Raw genomic sequence first — 18225 nt, forward strand, 5'->3', positions numbered from 1 at the left:
AAAATAAAACCATCTCTTTAATGCAAACAATTCAGCTTTTGCTTTATTTGCAATTTTTTATTTTTATTTGTCCGGCGAGAATCAAGCAAGATACTGATTTTCAATATTCGTGTCTGATTTTTCTTAAATTTTTAATAAAAAAATTATGTTTATAATATTTTTATAATAAATTTTAAATAATAAATTATTATTAATTCTTATAAAAAATTTATTAATAATTTTAATTTAAATTTATCAATAAAATTATTTTTTCTAATTATTTTTTTCTCATTAATATCATTAATAACAACTTATCGCTCCAAATTTATGGTAAAAATATATCATTAATGCCCAACCGGTTGCACTTTCCAAGGCCCTTTCGACATAAAGACCAATCGTAGGCCTCTACAATTTTTAAGAAGAAAATAGAATGTGAAAGCTTTGTTATGTTCGGCAGTTTGTCTATAAGAAGAAGGCTTTGAACGACCCAATATTCTCCAAACCTTCCTATTCTGTGTGTGTGTTTCGGTCAGAGAGAGATATCAAAGATGGGTTCCATTACAGCATCTACAAAACCTCATGTAGTTTGTGTAGCATACCCACTTCAAGGTCACATAAACCCAATGATCAAGCTAGCAAAACTCCTCCACCATAAAGGGTTTCACGTAACTTTTGTCAACACAGAATACAACCACAAACGCTTACTCAAGTCTAGAGGCCCCAACGCTCTCGATGGCTTGCCTGACTTTCACTTCGAAACCATTACCGATGGGCTGCCACCGGTAGATGCAGATGTTAGCCAAGACGTTCCTTCTCTTTGTGACTCCACCTCAAAGCATTCGCTAGTTCCACTTTGCAACCTTCTTTCCAAACTCAACGACACTTCGTCTTCGAACGTGCCGCCTGTGACTTGTATGGTCGCAGATGGTTGTATGTCCTTCAGTCTTGATGCCGCTGAAAAATTCGGAATTCCGATTGCCCTTTTCTGGACTCCTAGCTCGTGCGGCGTCTTGAGCTATATGCACTATCGCCATCTAGTTGAACGAGGTTTAATCCCCCTCAAAGGTATGATTTTGTATCATCATATATTGAAAGTGGTATTTGATAACACACCTCTCTCATCTCATTAATATCACGTCAGATTATTATACATGTTAACTTCAATTAAAAATCAAACAAACAAATGAGAAGTATATATTTAAAAGATGTGCATAGGTGATCTGTAATAACACATCTTAATTATCAAGTTTGATGTTTTTAATTTTTTTAATTTGCACGTTAGTTTTAATATTTTAATATTGGGTTAGTTATTCACTAAAGTCAACAGTACTTTTGCTTGATTCACAGATGTAAGCGACCTAACAAATGGATACTTGGAAACTCCAATAGATTGGATTCCTGGAATGAAAAATATGCGTCTTAAGGATTTTCCAAATTTTATTAGAACTACAGATAAGAATGATATTATGGTTAATTTCCTCATTCATGAAACTGAGAGAGCTCCAAGAGCTTCGGCTGTCATTTTGAACACATTTGATCCGTTTGAACAAGATGTGTTGGATGCTATGTCCTCAATGCTTCCTTGTATATACACAATTGGCCCACTTGTGTTGCTCGCTGATCAGATTAAGGACGATAAATTGAAATCAATAAGGTCCAATCTATGGAAAGAAGAACAGGGATGTCTAGAATGGCTAAATTCAAAAGAACCCAACTCTGTAGTATATGTAAATTACGGTAGTATAACTATCATGACACCTGAGCAACTTATTGAGTTTGCTTGGGGGTTAGCAAATAGTGAAAAACCCTTCTTGTGGGTTATAAGGCCTGATCTTGTGGGAGGAAATTCGGCTGTTGTTCCTCATGAATTCGTTACCAAAACTAAACATAGAAGTATGTTAGCAAGTTGGTGTTCCCAAGAACAAATCCTTAAGCACCCATCAATAGGGGGGTTTTTAACGCATAGTGGGTGGAATTCAACGCTTGAAAGTGTATGTAGTGGAGTGCCAATGATCTCTTGGCCCTTCTTTGCCGAGCAACAGACAAACTGTCGATACTGCTGTACTGATTGGGGCATTGGAATGGAAATAGATAATAATGTTAAGAGAGATGAAGTAGAAAATCTTGTAAGAGAGTTAATGGACAGTGAAAAAGGTAAAGAAATGAAGAAAAAGGCAATGGAGTGGAAGACAAAGGCTGAAGATGCTGTCAAACCTGGCGGTTCTTCTTACCTGAACTTGGACAAATTGATAGCCGAAGTTCTATTAGCTGGAAGTGCTTAAGCTAAACAAAATTTACTTTCTATATAGCTTTGAATGAACCAGCATTCTCAGTCTCATTACATGTGTTTATTTATATATATAATTGATTCCCACTTTTGCTGTAATAAATTCCAATTAAATTGTGTAACTTTTTTTTTTTTTTGGTGTGAAAATCTGAATTGTGTAATTTGTTTAATTAATGTTCTATTAGATAATGGTAATAATTTTCGTTTGTGCTGCAAATCTGTTCTTTTGTATTTTTCAAGTCTAGCTTTTCATAAAGGTAGGCAAAAACCCATTTAAGATTTATAAACCAGATGCGTTTAAGATAAGACTTTTGTTGCAATTCATTTGGTTGATGCAATGGGCTTATTGTGGGATCCGGGAAGTTAAAGAAGATACGGTTAGGCTTAACCCTATTGGAGCAAGAAATTTGGAGGGCTTAGATGCATTGGATAGATTAGGCTTGGAGGGCCTACTGCTATTCGTGTATCCTAACTTTATTCTTTAATAGATCATTTTCCCTTTTGGAGGGTGGCAGAAAGGTTTTCGCCGAGTTCTTCGATTTTCTCTTCGATAACACATGCTGGTGTTATCTTTGTGTTTGCATCTCTCTACCTCTTACTTTTACCTTTTAATTGCTACTATGTTGTGCTTAATTATAGTGTAGGGTTGTTTATCTATTTGGGGGACGGAGTGCACACATAAAATGGATTCAGAAACTAAGAAAGAAAGAGGGAGAGAGCTCTTGTACTTGCTTTTGGATGCCTGCATCCTTAGCAAGATTTGTATAAAAATCATTCCACATATATAAGATTTGTATCATTCAATTTAACACTCATGTTCTAATCTCCCATTGTGGATTATCCATCTCCCAACCTATATAAATTAATGTCAATCAATGCCTAGTTAACTCATCCGTTGTTTCTAGTTTTTAACTCCCACGTATAGTTTTTTTACTTTTTTTATATTAATTTAGTTTTGAAATTTAGTATATTTCTTATTCTTAAATGGTTAAAATTTTGTAACCCATGCTTTTGTACTCATAGATAAAATTTTGAATCAGTCTTTGGCTATACTTTTAGTCAACTAATTTTTCAAGTAAAAACATATAAAAAGAGTATTTGCTTCCCCACTAAAAAACCCAAGGCAGGGAATTTTTTATTTGTTCTTTTTCGGGGGCCGGGGGGGGGGGGGGGGGGGGGGGCGGGGAAGACGGGAGGAATAATATTGAGGCTTTACTAGTTTTGGCGTAAAACCCTTTCTTTCTTTTTTTTGGCTTTCTTTCTTTCATTGTATCCTTGAAAATAATCTAGAAAACATTTTATGACGTGTGGCTCATATGAAAAATCACAAACTATCCTCTCTCTCTCTCTCTCTCTCTCTCTCTCTCTCTCTCTCTCTCTCTCTCTCTCTCTCTCTCTCTCTCTCTATATATATATATATATATTATATAGAAACTTTAAATCACCACTATACAACATTAATACAAAACAACATTTAACTAGTATAATTTCACAAATATTAACATAATGAGCATAAAGCTTGCAATGCTAACTATAAGAATTTAGACTCCTGAAAAACACAATATGTTTAACCTAATTTATTAGCCAAATAGTTATTTAGATTAATTATTTAGATCTGGATTAAACATTCATCACATGTATCAAACATAGCGGAAAAGTAAATAACATAAGATGTGATGACTTAGAAAAATCAATGAAACAACTCATTTCAAGATAAAAAAACATGGGGAGAACTATCCCAAGAGAACAATTCACTATATCAAATTAAGATTTACGGTCAAGAATACCAATTCATTGTAAATCTAACACAGTTATCAAATTGAACTCTGAACTTCTCAGACTTCTTTGATCTGGATTCGTTCTCACATGAACCACCTGTTCATGCCTTAATCTTCAGTACACTTGATAGCTAAAGGCTTGGTTTTAACTTTACTCCATTGGTGCTAGCAATATGGTTTTGATCTCCAGTAGGTGCTTGATAGAGGTAGAAGATACAAAACCTCATCGATCTCACAGTAGTAACTCTCAAGACTTGAAAAACATGTATTAAGGTTTGCCTTTTACACCTAGCAGTGTTGGACTCAAACCCTAAACATTTCACTGGCTGTAGGGCATTATTTAAAATTCTGCAGATTCATAGTTTGATCGATCGAATCTCTCTCCCAATTGGTCGAGCTCTTCAATTTTTGAATTCTCTTTTCTTCAACTTATATGTTCTTAAATCTTGACTTGTATTAATTTGAGCAATGTCTAAAACACTTCAAAGACCTTAAGATTTAATCCTAGGAAATTTTTTGTTCTCGGTTTGCCAACAGACGACATATTTAGAACCAAAACATTTATGACTAAATATTTAGAATCTAACACCAACATCTCATCTAAAAGAAAATATCAAACTAACAATAAATGTAGCTGACAAAGCATGTAAAAGTTTTTACCTCAATGCTTTCAATGCCATAAATTATATAGAAATGTCACTCCACAACATTTTCACAACAAATCATAAGCGGCATATTGTTACAGGTTTTTAATTTGAATCCACCACTGAAATTACTTTCTTACCTACTAGTGATAGCTCGTAATAGTCTACCATCTAAGATTTGTTGTAAAAATCTTGTGGATGTAGTATTTCTCTAAATTTTAAGTCGAAAATTTAAAAGTTATATGATTGGAAATATCATAAAATTATTTTAGAAATTTTTTTATAAAATTATAAAATAGATGGATGGACAGAAAGGCATATAAAATTGAGAGAAATTGGTCTAAGGAGAATTGTGATGAGTGAGATCCACTAAGATAGAGAGAGAATGGGACAAATAAGGGCTTATTTGGTAAGAGATTTTTAGTAACGTTGTTTAAATTTTGTGGAAATATATGTGGTTAAAAAAGTGTGTGGAAATATGTGTTATAATGTTTAAACAACAGTTTTCATTGTCTATTGTTTAAACATTGTTACCAAACGAGGCCTAAAATTGCACAAAGTAGAGAAATTTATTAACTGGTGATGGCTTGGCCAACAATGGTCATGTGGGATAGGAATAGGGGCAATTCTGGGTGGGTGGGTTGATAGTGTTGTTCAGGGACATATTACACCTCAATGTGTATTTTTTTTTTCTTTTTTACCAAATTTCTTCGCAAAATATTTTATGTAGACAGAATCAAACAGGTCTTTATTTTTTATTTTTGATAATCTTCAATTCTCTTTCAACCAAGAAGAAGCAAGATGACACTTTTTTTTTTTTTTTTTTTTTTGGCTGAATGCAGTCTTATGCACTTTATTTATGCCTAAAGATAGTCATAGATATTTATAGTATTATTTTAAATACTATAAAATAAAAGATATTTATATTTATAGATATTTATGCATTCATTAGCATTTTCCTTATTTTAAAGCAATCCTATTCCTATCCATGATGGGTCAAAATTTGAAATTTCTTATCATCATAAAATCGTCATGCCTCTTTATTTTATTTTTAATAAAGTCCAATACTCCATGCTTCTTAAATGTGTCACAACCACTCTTCTTTTATATATATATATATATATATATATATATATAGTTGGTTTGCTTTTTTACTTGGGGGCGGGGGTGTTAAAAGTACAAGAAATAGAAAACTAAAAAACTTATGGGACAGAGACAATAACATTACCTTTCCACGTGATGGACAACAGAAGACCGTGGATTCCAATAAACCTTTTTTTTCTGTTTCTTTGTTTTGTTTTGTTTTGTTTTTTTTGTTTTTTTGTTTTTTTGTTTTTTTTTTTTGTGTCCTATTCAACAGTTAAAAGAGAAATGTCCAATTAGAGGGCTAATGGTCAACCGTTCCTTATAGTCCAAAAACAACTCCAAGAAAGAGACATAGTTCTCAATTCTTTTTCTTATTTGCTTACAATATGTGGGAAGAACAAGAACTCTAAGTCAAAATAACAGGCTAAAGCCTATTAGAAGTTGAGAGTTTGACTTGAAAGAACCTAAAAGGTAGGTGTGCACGCAAAAAACAAGGTTTATGGGACGGCCCTCGCTTGGGCTCACAATCTATTTGTAATGTGGGTTTTGGATTTCCTACACTAGTAGTTCTTAATGCAAAGACCCAACAAAGTGACCTCTCTTATGAATTCCTCTACTCTCACTGCTACTATTATGTTGCTCTCTCGCTCCCTCTACTCTTAGTCTCCTATGCCACCCTCCTCCAGGTTGTATTTATAGCCAAAAATTAGTGGAAAGTTATGATTACTTTCATGGTTAGTGAGAAAGAAGGTCCAATACCGTTATTCTTAAGTGGGTGTTAGTTGGGAGTAAGGTGCGGTGAGAGTGGCATAGGGGACTAAGAGTAGAGGGAGCGAGAGAGCAACAAAATAGTAGCAGTGACAATAGAGGAATTTATAAGAGAGGTTGCTTTGTTGGGTCTCTACATTAAGAACTATCCAAAGTCGGAAATCCAAAACCCACATTACAAATAGATTGTGAGCCCAAGCGAGGGCCAACCCATAAACCTCGTTTTTGGTGTGCAAAGTAGGCATGAAATTCACATCCAAATTATTTATTTTCTAATTTAATTCTGCAATATAACCATTACTAATTAATGGGAATAGTTAAGCTGTATTTCAATTTTAGATGAAGCAACAAAATTCAATATACTCAGGGAAAAAAAGTAATTTCCGCTCTTTATGTTTGAGGTAGTTCACAATTCCCACCTTATCTTTAAAACCAACTAATTTCGCCCTCTATATTTGCAAAATGAGCAAATACTCCTATGGATGATATGTTTCTCTTTTTGTTATTTCTATTATCATTATGTTTTCACCAACAACTCCAATTCATTACTTTCTAGTTAAAGTCAATGATTTTTTTTTTGGAAGTATTAGTCATATACTACAAGAGAAAACATTGATAATTGCATTATTGTTTTTTTGAATCTGCAATTGTAATCATTGTGATTCCGTTGAATTTAACTTAAAAAAAAAAATTAATAGATTGAGGGTATTTGCTCATTTTTCAAACATAAAGGGGGAAATTGATTTATTTTGTTTTGTTTTTATTTTTATGGAAGGAATAAAAAATTGGTTGGTTTTAAAAATAAGAGGAGAAATTATGAACTACTATGAACAATAAGGGGGGAAAATACATTTTCACAATATACTTATTTTAAAATGAACCCAAACACCTTTTAAGAATAATTTATTATGGGGTCCACCAAATAAAAAATTAGCATGAAGTGATGAGAGCATTCTCATCAAGGTGAGTAAATGCTATAAATCCTATTTTTTAGCGGCTGAACCCCAAAAAACACTCTCCATCGAAATTGTTAAATGCTATAAATTTTACAATCCTGCTACAGTGCACTCTCATTTTTGAGAGCACACTGTAGCTGTATTGTAAAATAAAAAATAGTTTTTTATTCACTAGCTCTTTCTCATTTCTCACTTTTTCCTCTCTCACTTCTTTCATCTTTGTTCTCTGTTCTCTCCTCTCTCCATGGTTCATGGTTTGTTGCTCGTTGCCGGTCTCTACACGTTGCCGATCTCTGCTCCGATCTCTGCTACTCTTCGTCTGCAATGCTAGCATGTCGCCGGTCTCTCTACTCTTAATCACTCGATCTCTCTACTCTCAATCACTCGATCTCTCTACTCTTTGGCCGCAGCGTCGCCAAGTCGCCGGTGGTGGCTGAGATTTTGGTCCAATTTTGGGTTTTATGGTGTTGTCTTCGAATCTCTGGTGGTGGATGCTATTGTTTTTCTAGGTTTTATGGTGAATCGGTGGGTCTCCGTCAGTCACCGATTTTGGGTTTTGTGGATGCTGTTGTTCTCTGGTGAATTTCTATGGGTCTCCGTTGGTTTTTCTGCATCTACTTATGTGTGTGTGTGTGTGTGTGTGTTTTTTTTTTTTTTGGTGGCTGGGATGGATATGGGTTTGCTGGGTTGAGATGGAAGAGTGTGAGTTTGTTGGCTAGATGGGTGGTTGGTGTTTTTTTTCCTGTGGTGGTGGCTGGGGTGTGTATGGGTTTGCTGTGTTAAGATGGTCAAGTTTGCTAGGTTGAGACTTGAGAGTGACAGAGAGGAAGAGAGAGAAAGAAATATAATTGAAGAATAAAGAAATAATAAAAAAGAATATTAAAATAAAATGGTAAAAAATATAGAATGTTTGATGTTTGGTGTATTGTAAAATGAGTTGTTAAAAGCTAAAATTTTGGGTTTTGAGGTGGTATATGCTAAAAATTTTACTCACCTTAATGGGAATGCTTTGAGAGAGTGATGCAAACTCAGTTGGAGTGATAAGAAGAGCTGAAAGGTTGAATTGTTTCTTTTTGGACAAAAATGCACTTACACATTTTCCTCCCTTTCACATTTTATTTCTCACCAAATCTCACTTTATCAATATTCTATCCATTTTATTTTACTTTACCAATATTAGTTGAGAACTAAAATCAAAGTAAGATAGATAGTACCAAAAAGTAGGATCTATGAATAATACCAAAAAGTACAGTAGGACCTATGAATGGTAACAAAAGTAAGTTGAATAGTAAAATAAGTTGACAAAAAATAATCTAGCCAAACAGACACATAATCTCAATCCCTTCATTTTAAAAAAGAAAAAGAGATGAAAAATGTTCAATGACGAATTAAGGAATTATTAAACAAGAAATAATTATTGTATATTATTTTATTTACATTTGTTTCAGCCATGGCGCGTAAAAACTAGAATCAAAGCAAGATAAAGGGGCTTGAAGATCGGAAAATTAGAATGTTTGAATCTATCTAGTGTGTTTGGAGTCAGGGTGAGTCTTCTAGTTTGTTTTTGAATTGGGGAGAAATAGGAGAAGGGTAGTTTGATCTCATTACTGAAGTTGATGTGCTTTTATGTTGGCATGTCAAACTGACTCTGCTGTGAATAAATGCTAGCTTTGTTGTCAATAAAATTAAAAATAAATATGTTCTAAATGGGTGCTGCACTACACCCGTTAACGACTCATTAACTGGACTCATAAAAGGATATGACTTTGGGCAATTAATGCCTCCTAGCCCGCCAAACAAAATAGCTAATACCTATAATTCTATAATATAAATAATTTGTTCTACTTTTAGTATTCCATTTTATAATCCATCAATCATAGTATGTTATGTGATTTTTTTTTCCCCATTTTATACTCTAATTATTTTATAAGGAAAGTTAAATGAATACAAGACAAATTGTGATTGATGGAATATAAAGTGGAATACAAATCCAAGGATAGAACACAAATTTTCTTTTTAATGAAAACTAGTGTATATTTAGTATTAACAAAATATCAATAACAAAAATGAGACAGAATTGGCCTCTGCCCTTTTCGGGCAAAATAAATAGCATTCTACCTCCTTTCCCAAACTAATTAGGGAAATGCCCCTCTTTTGAAACTTGACTTTCTCAAAATCAAACTAAAAAAAAAAAAAATTCTGGAGCCCTATAGTGGCATTTTGAGGAGCCTATAGTGACGTTTTAATGACTTATAGTGGCGTTTTGTAACTTGATTTCCATGAAGTCGAGTTACATGCAATTTTTTTACCTATAACTCGATTTCATGGAGTTTAAGTTAAAAAACGCTACTATAGGTCCTTAAAAACGTCACTATAAGACTGAACTCGATTTTGAGAAAGTCAATTTTCAAAAGATGGGCATTTCCCTAATTAGTTTGAAAAAAAGGGTAGAATGTTATTTATTTTGCCCAAAAAAGGCAGAAGCCAATTTTGTCCAACAAAAATGCTATTGTTGCTACTAATTTTACTAAAATCTTACAAACTAATGTGATAATGAATTGAATGGAATTAGCGAAACATCAATGCCACAATAAAATTACTACCAATTTTGCTACAAATATTTACAAGCTAATGTGTGAATCATGAATGTGAATGGTGCCAAATCAATCAACATTATAATAAACAAATATCTTAATTTTTCATTTAAATTGATATATCAGTTTGTAAAATTTATACAGTACAATTTATAATAGTTGCATCTAAGGGTGTGCATGGGTCAGGTTAGGTCAGGTTAAAGGGATTTTTCGATCTAACCCACCATGGTGGGTTAAAAAAAAATTCGACCCAACCCAACCCAACCCATCACAAGGGTATACAACCAAACCCAACCTAACCCAACCCACGTGGATCAGGTTAGGTTGAGTTGAACTTATAGGTTGGACAATTTTTTTTATTAATTACTATTATTATTAAATTGAACAGAAAAAATATATCTCATGTGCCACCTGAGTTGACAAACAAAATATACATGAACAATTATTCCAACTCAGTTATAAACAAAATATATCCAACTGAATTGATAAACAAAACATACACGAACTAGTATTCCAATTCAGTTATAAACAAATTGGAATGGAGCGGGAACATGGGAGTGGGATGCGACAAAAAGAGAAATAAGATTGTTAGGGTTTGTGAGATAATTGAGTTTTATATAGGAAGAGCCGAATAGAGGGAAAAATTAAATAAACAAATATTAATTATGTAATTTAAATTTTAAATATATAGGTAGGTCGGGTTGAGTTAGGCAAGTTTGTGATTCTTATGACCTGAACCTAACCTAACCCACTATTAAAAAAAATTTGATAACCCAGCCCAACCCACCAACCCACTAAAAACCAATCCAACTCAACAAATTGGGTTAGGTGAGGTCAATTTTCGCAAGTTGGCTGCACACTTCTAGTTTTATCACCATTTAAAATAAATTCCTTTCATCAATCACTAAAAAAAAAGACACAAAATAGTTGTTTCATATTTACATATATCAGTTTGTTTTTCATTTAAAATTTTTTGTTTGAACTATCATCTCTGTTAAAAAGCTATTGACACAGTTATATGTAAAATTTCAATTTAAAAAAAAAAATAGAAAGAAACATACTTAATAATTTTTAGATTAAATTACAAATCACATCCTCTAACTTTGCCTGAAATTCAATTCAATTCTATAACTTACTTTCGTACAATTCAATCCTTAAAATTTCAATTTTATTTAATTTAGGCATTTTGTTCAATTTCCATCAAAATTGCTGTTAGTAACCCAAAGTGATTGAATTTTTTATATTTTTAAAAAAAAATTTCAAGTAAAAAGAAGAAAAAATAATAAAAAATCATTTTCAGCAAAAAAAAAAAACCTATTTTGATGAATCGTTTGATGAAGAGGGAGAAAGAAGAAAAATCGTTTTATGAAGAAAATTTTCTGTACAATTTGATTGCTCATTTATGACGTTAACGCAATCAGAACATACCCAAATACATAAAAAGCACAACAAATCCAACTATTGGGCCTTACCCAGATACCTATACTGTACCCAAAAATACGGCAAAAATGGCCCATTACCATCAATTTTCAAAATAATTTGCTCAAAAACACTGTTTCCAAACTATATAGCAATATACCACTTTTTTAGGTACTCGAGTTTGCCAAGCTCGAGTACCATGTTTTTTTAATTCACTATAGCCTCATATTCAAGGAGCTCTATAGTGGCGTTTTTAAGCCCTATAGTGACGTTTTCGGACCCTATAGCGGCGTTTTTAAGCCCCCATACCAGGTTAAGGGCCCTATAGTGACGTTTTCGGGCCCTATAGCGGCGTTTTCCTGCAAAATTTTTTTTATAAGTCCCCGTAACAGGTTCAAGGGACCCTATAGTGGCGTTTTTTGAGCCCTATAGTGACGTTTTTGGGCCCTATAGCGGCGTTTTCCTGCAAAATTTTTTTATAAGTCCCCATACAGGTTCAAGGGGCCCTATAGTGGCGTTTTTTGGCCCGAAAACGTCACTATAGGGCTTAAAAACGCCACTATAGGGATCCTTGAATATGGGGCGATAGTAGATTAAAAAAACATGGTACTCGAGCTTGGCAAGCTCGAGTACCTAAAAAAGTGGTATATTGCTATATAGTTTGGAAACAGTGTTTCTGGGCAAATTATTTTGAAAATTGATGGTAATGGGCCATTTTTGCCCAAAAATACAGCTAACACATTATTCAAAAGCCTACTTTGTACAATAGCCAATAGATGCGATTGATGACCCAAGCCGATTTTGGGCCACAAAGAGACTATCACATCTCTTGCGGAACCTCTTGATCGAAATTGGAATTGGTTTATTATTATTTTTTAAAATTTTTCTTTCTTTTTTATTATTTGCTTAGATTTTTTTTTTAACTCATTAGTTAAATTTTTAAAATTTTAAAAATCTAAAGAAAAGCAGAATTCGAAAAGTGAATGACAATTCCTTAACAAAAGCAATTAAACGAGTGATTGAATTGTACATGACGAGGGGGAGGAGGGGGCAACGGAGCCTTTTGCTGTTGCTCCCCAATAAGTGGACCTGTCTCTTTCTTCGGCGGACGATCATCCTTGGTGCTATTTTTTCTCTTAAGCATGGATTTGAGGGCCACATTAGGAGTCGATCTCGATGCCTGCTTCTATTGCATGTGTATAGCAGTGGCTTTCCTCACCAGTGCCCTTTGCCTACCTATGTCTGTCTTCGGAAAAAGTGACAGGAGGAGTTAAAAAATGGACAGATAGATATAACAAAGTTACAAACGGATAGTAGGACTTATGACGTCGTGAGGAGGCGTGCAATTGTCGAGCTGTGGGCATCGGCTTAGGTCCTCTGCAAAATGCGTGAACGGTGTCAAGAGTGACCAAGTCCTTCCACTTCCATTGCAACAAAGGGATCTCCCAGACCTTCCAAAGAAAGTTCTCATGCTTGTCAGTTATTTTGAGACGGACTTACGCTGAAAACAAAAGAGAACAAAGTGTTAGATACATAATGAAACTGAAGAAGTAATAGAGAAAAGACACTGACAACTCGCTAGACTCTTTGACAATTCCCCATGTGTTGTCAAACCTGTTAGGCATGCCATCCCACTCTATTACCTTAAAAAAAAAAACTAACTATTTTTCCAATTTCTATTGGAATCTAGCATGTCAGATACTAATTTGAGCGACGATTTCTTAGCCAGGAAGTGGTAGATGCCCTTTGATGATGAAATTTTCTGGGGTTTGTAACAATAAAAGAACTCGTTAAGCATAAGTCAACGGTTCCCTCCGCTTAGTTAACCCTATATCACCTCGGCACCTATGAAAATCCTCCAGGCGTTTGGGGTGATTTGGTTGATAATCAAGCTGAGATAGTTGGCAAGTTGATGGTGTAGCTCCATTAGCGGCAATCTCAACCCAATGGTATACATAGCACCATACATCCCCATGTTTGCCATGATCCTTGAGTAACATTTCTCAAACTTACCTGGTAGACAGAGGGGAATGTTGTTTGGGATTTGGTGATGGTCACGAAAGGTGTTAAAAACTTTCATAGTCATGGTCGACTAAAAGTTGTTTATCGTTTGTATACTCGATAGAATGAAGGGCTTAGTGCTGCTATTGTCTACCTGGCACACCAACCCGTCATTATCCTCTTCACTCCCTTGTCACTCTCATCTTCTTCGTCATCATCTCTTCCTTCCTCTTTGTCATATCCTTCCTCCCCTTTGTCACCATCTTCTCCCTTATCCTCCTCATAACCCTCTTCCCCTTCAACAAGAGGATGGGCGGATGATTCCCTTGTTGGGGACTAGGTTAAATCCTCCTTAGGCTCGTGCCTTGACAGATAGGCCACGTCGAAGCCCGCGCCCTCATGGACTGACGATGACTATTGTGAGAGTGCCTTTTTCGGGATACTCAGGCCCAAGGATCCCGGGCCTGAATGAAAAGGAAGGATTTGGTGGACCAGGCCTTGACTCACCGCAGCTAACGAGCTGTTTAAGAATCAAGTGAATGCAGAGAATACTTCTGACAATATACAGAAAAATGACAAACAAGAATATCGAAGAGTGCCAAAAATTAACAACGTAAGTTCAGAAGGAAAGAAAAATAGGATTAGCAAGACGATAAAAAAAAAAAAAAGAAGTGCTGTGGGGATCTTGGAAATTATGAAACAGTATTTCATTAATACATTATCTGTTTGATTACAGAAAGCTCACTAGGACGTGATACAAGGTCCAATCAAGCTCAAAAATTACAGTCTTGAATGGCTATTTCAGCCTTCAAAACTTGCAAAGTTTGATTCTCGTTGAATCTGAGTATGTGCAATAGTGGCCTTTACAGGATATCGGGAAGCAGTATTTGTTTTTCCCTTAGTATTTTCTTTCTGCACAGATTTTTCTGATAGTTTTTCCTAGAGAATTTCTTCTTTCTTGCGTTTCTTTCTTTTTTTCTCGCTGCCTTCTTCACAACCCATCCCCTCCTTTTATAATGGAGTTTTCTGGGCGTCCCGGGGAACCGTTGGTTCCCCTGTTTTGTTCTTTTGCAAACAGAGCATGTTCTGTCCCCATCGTCTCGGTAAGTCCCTTTTCCATTTTCTCTCATTCTTTCCTTCTCTTGGTTTTGATTCCTTCGAAAGCTTCTGGTTGGCCATCCTCTTTGGGACGTGCTGAGGTATGCCCTTCTCGGCATCCCCATTTCTGGCGTCTTCCTCTTTTCCCTTTCTTTCCTATTTGGGCGGAATCCTGTTCTGCCATTTTTGAAAGTCATTTGTTACCATTCTTCTTCCCTGTCCTGGTTCCCCGAGGCCCTTTTTCTGTCTGTGCCATGAGAGGTCGCTCGCGTTTTTTGCTTTTATTTCTTGTTTTTTTCTTCTGTCTTCTTTCTATCGATCTGTCCCAGTCTTCCTTTTTATTTGTGCTTGAAGGGATCTGCGCTTATTGAGGATCCTTGCTTCCTTATACTTTGCTGTGGTCTCTTTTTTGAATGCTTCTTTCTTTTCTGGGCTTCAGGATCCTCTGGGCCTTCCTTTTATTCCCCCATGGGTCATCCGTATCTATTGCTTTGGGCTTAGCCTGAATTTTTCCTTTTGGGCTTGACTTGTTCTTCTGTTTTGGTCTTATTTTATTATGACCTTTTTTTAGACCTCAACATTTAGCCCCCGAGCTCGTGGGTTGCCTGAAACCCACGCGTGAGTGATTTAGGTTTCCTAAGATTTTCGTGGTATCCCCCGTTTTTCAACTTCTACTGGGTTCCCTTCCTTTTTACTTGGGATCCCGGCCCTTTTCTGCTGCTTTTAGTCACCTCCTTTTTGCGTGTTGCATTCCCTTATAATTATTACTTTTTGCAGCTTCCTCTTTATATGGGACGTGGCAGTTGGGTATTTGAGGTAAAACTCCTCTACCCACTTTTCTCATTTCCCGTTATTTCTCATTAATAACTGCTGATAAATCCCTACTTCAAATTAAATTTCTTGGCAACTGGCGCGTCTTTCCATAAACTGTTTTTCCCAACTGCTATTTGCGCCTTTATTGTAGCCGTTTCATCTTATCACTTTGCTTCTCTGAGTTTTTCACTCTTTGTGTTTCTCTTTCTTTTTCTCTTCTTCTCTGTTACTCTGGTCTTCCTCCCTTTCGCACTTTTAATCTCTTTTCTTCTCATAGTGCGTGTTGTTTCGATGGCTTCTTCTTCTTCTCGAAAGAGGAGAGAGCGTACTCCCAGTCCTTCTGAGGGCGAAGGTTCTTCTGGTTCTGCTCCGAGTGATTCTCACGAGGTTACTGAACGTCCGGCCTTCCCTTTACGGGATCCTTGGTATTCTCTCAGTTTATTTTTCCCTCATATATCTCATGGTGAGGCTCCTCCATCCCCTCACGTTTGGATGTTTTCTGGCCAAACGGGTTTCGCTGGTTCCGCCCAGGTTCCTGATCCTAGAGAGATTTTCGATCTCCAGATCAGACAAGGAATCCAAGAGGCGGTTCCTATTTTCTTTGATTTTGTTCCGGGAAAGATTCAGGGTTGGCCTATATGGGTAGACAAGGAACTGTCTGATGCTGAGTTTGTGGGTCGTTTGGAGCGCGCCGGTATCCTAAAGGCAGTGGCTATTTCCAGAAACCTTGAGGGCTTTAGAGACGCCAAAGGGCTCAGGCATCTGGTACGTCGTTGGTGTCCTTCCCTTCATACTTTTTTCTTTTCTACTGGTGAATTGACGATCACCTTGGAGGATGTGGTTAATAACTTCCTCCTCCCGGTGTTTGGTGAAGAGAATCCCTTTGATATTAACCTTTCTGGTGAGGATCTCGTGGTAGAAGAAAAATTATTTGGTCATTTTGGTGGTTGCGCCGCCTCTTCTGGTGGTAAGCCGGCTAGGATGGGGAGATGGGTGATGACCCTCTCTCGTGAAAAAGATAAGGAAGTGAGGTGGGTCGGTTTCCTGGCTTTTTGGCTTAGTAAGTTTTTGTTTAGTGAGTTCCCTGGGTACAGAGTTAAGTCTTCGTTTTTTCCGTTGGCAATCAAGTTGGCTCGAGGTACCCAGTATCCTTTGGCCCCTCTGTTTTTGGGTCATGTTTATTCTCAATTGGACCAGCTTCATGGAGATGAGGCCTGAGGGTGATTCTTGTTATGTGATCACTTCATCTCTTCACTGTGCTATTCTTCAGATTTTCATGTGGGACCGTTCTGCAGCTACTTTGGCTAAGTGCAGGAATTTGAAATTTGTGAAGGACAAGTTCCAAGGATCCCCCGACATAGTGAAGGGTCTTTGTGGCAATTCTACCGATGCCTTTCCCATTATTTTTCGTTGGATTAGCTTGAAAGGTGGTGGCCTCAATCTTGTGGAGTTGTTTGACCAAGCAGGGAGCTTATATTGGAGATCCCCTCGTGAGTTTGGTCCTGGCTTTGCGTGTGATTCTGTGTTGTCTTCTTTTTTATCTTCTACAGGTAATACCTTTAACTTGCGCCGTGGTGATGAGGGCAGTCTGGCTTATCTTGCCTGCATTAGCCCCTCCTGGCTTCCTGTGCCTTCTTCAAGTGGCCCAAAATATACTCATTATTCAGCACACCGGGTGCTCCGACAATTTGGTTTTGATCAGGACATTCCTCCAGTTTTTAAGGATGTGGTGCCATCCCTTCCTTCCTTGGATCCTTTCTTGAGGCTGCAAGCCTTTTCTTATTGGTCACGGAGGAGCCCCCAATTTGCAGTGCCTAACTCCCAGAGAGGAGTCTTTGCTTCTAGTGGCTATACCAGTTATTGGAGAAGAGTACAAAAGTCTTTTGTTAATTATGTTGGCACTGGTACAGTTCGGGAAGCCCCGAATCCTAGCATTGTTTCTGCTCCGACATCCAATAGACGTTTATCCTTTCCTACTGCTGGGATTGTTTCTGCTGCTGCAAGCAGCAAGACTGGGTTTGCAGAGTGGCATGCCTCCAGGGGAGGTTGGGTGGCTTATGGATAGGATTTTCCTGAGACCTGGCTGGGTGATAGTCTCATCATTGGTGCTTCCTCTAGGGTGCCCATCAAAAAGGGTGCAACAGAGACAATAAGTGCTGCCACTGCTCCGAGTAAAGGTAAGGATGTCAAGTCGAAGAAAATGAAAGTTGCTGATGTTGGCGAAAGTACAGGGGGTGTGGAGATAGGCTCTGAGGCGAAAAGAAGGAAAACGGGGAAATCTCAAGCACACTTGGCATCTCAGGAAGGCAAGGATGTCAGGGAACCTTTGGTTTCAAGGACCCGGAAGAAGACCAAGGTAGAGTCTTCTTTTCCCCAGGTTCCTGTGACTGCTTCAGTCCATGGTTCTTTAGGATCCTCTGGTTTGGTATCCCAGCCTCCTTTAGGACCCTCTGGGCGTACTCGTAGTAAGCAAAAGACTTCCAGAGAATCTGTAGAGAGAGAGAGAAGGGCAAGACTTCTTTCCTTCTTCTCTCTTTTTTTTTTTTACCTGTTCACCTTGTTGCACTTATTTCTATTTTGCTGACGAGTGGTGATTTCCTTTGCAGTCCAAGCGCAAGTCTGATCACAAGAAGGGTAAGAGCCAATCTTCTGGAGACGACATGGTACGTGTGTTCCCCCCCTTCTTTTGTTCTTTCCCTTTTGTTCTGACATTGTGTTGTTAGCATTTCCTGCTGTTATGTTTTTTTTTTTTTTTTTCACTTGGCACTGCCTTCTCCGCTTCTTCTTCCTTTAGGTGGAGGT

At 36.8% G+C, this 18225-nt stretch overlaps 1 protein-coding gene across 2 annotated transcripts in view; it reads left to right on the forward strand.

Annotated features, from left to right (window-relative positions):
- The first annotated feature begins 362 nt into the window (after positions 1-362).
- The window catches only part of LOC126707276 (7-deoxyloganetin glucosyltransferase-like), a 96850-nt gene continuing 78987 nt past the window's right edge, over positions 363-18225 (forward strand). The window contains exons 1-2 of one of the 2 annotated variants that reach the window (XM_050406864.1): positions 363-1044; positions 1327-2469. In XM_050406864.1, coding sequence (XP_050262821.1) covers positions 528-1044; positions 1327-2261 — 1452 coding nt within the window. In that variant the 5' untranslated portion in view covers positions 363-527 and the 3' untranslated portion in view covers positions 2262-2469. Of the gene's footprint in view, positions 1045-1326; positions 2470-18225 lie in introns of those variants that run through there. The other variant, XM_050406865.1, reaches the window with a different exon arrangement.

Source organism: Quercus robur, chromosome 11 (assembly GCF_932294415.1).
Source record: "Quercus robur chromosome 11, dhQueRobu3.1, whole genome shotgun sequence".
Classification (NCBI taxonomy): domain Eukaryota; kingdom Viridiplantae; phylum Streptophyta; class Magnoliopsida; order Fagales; family Fagaceae; genus Quercus; species Quercus robur.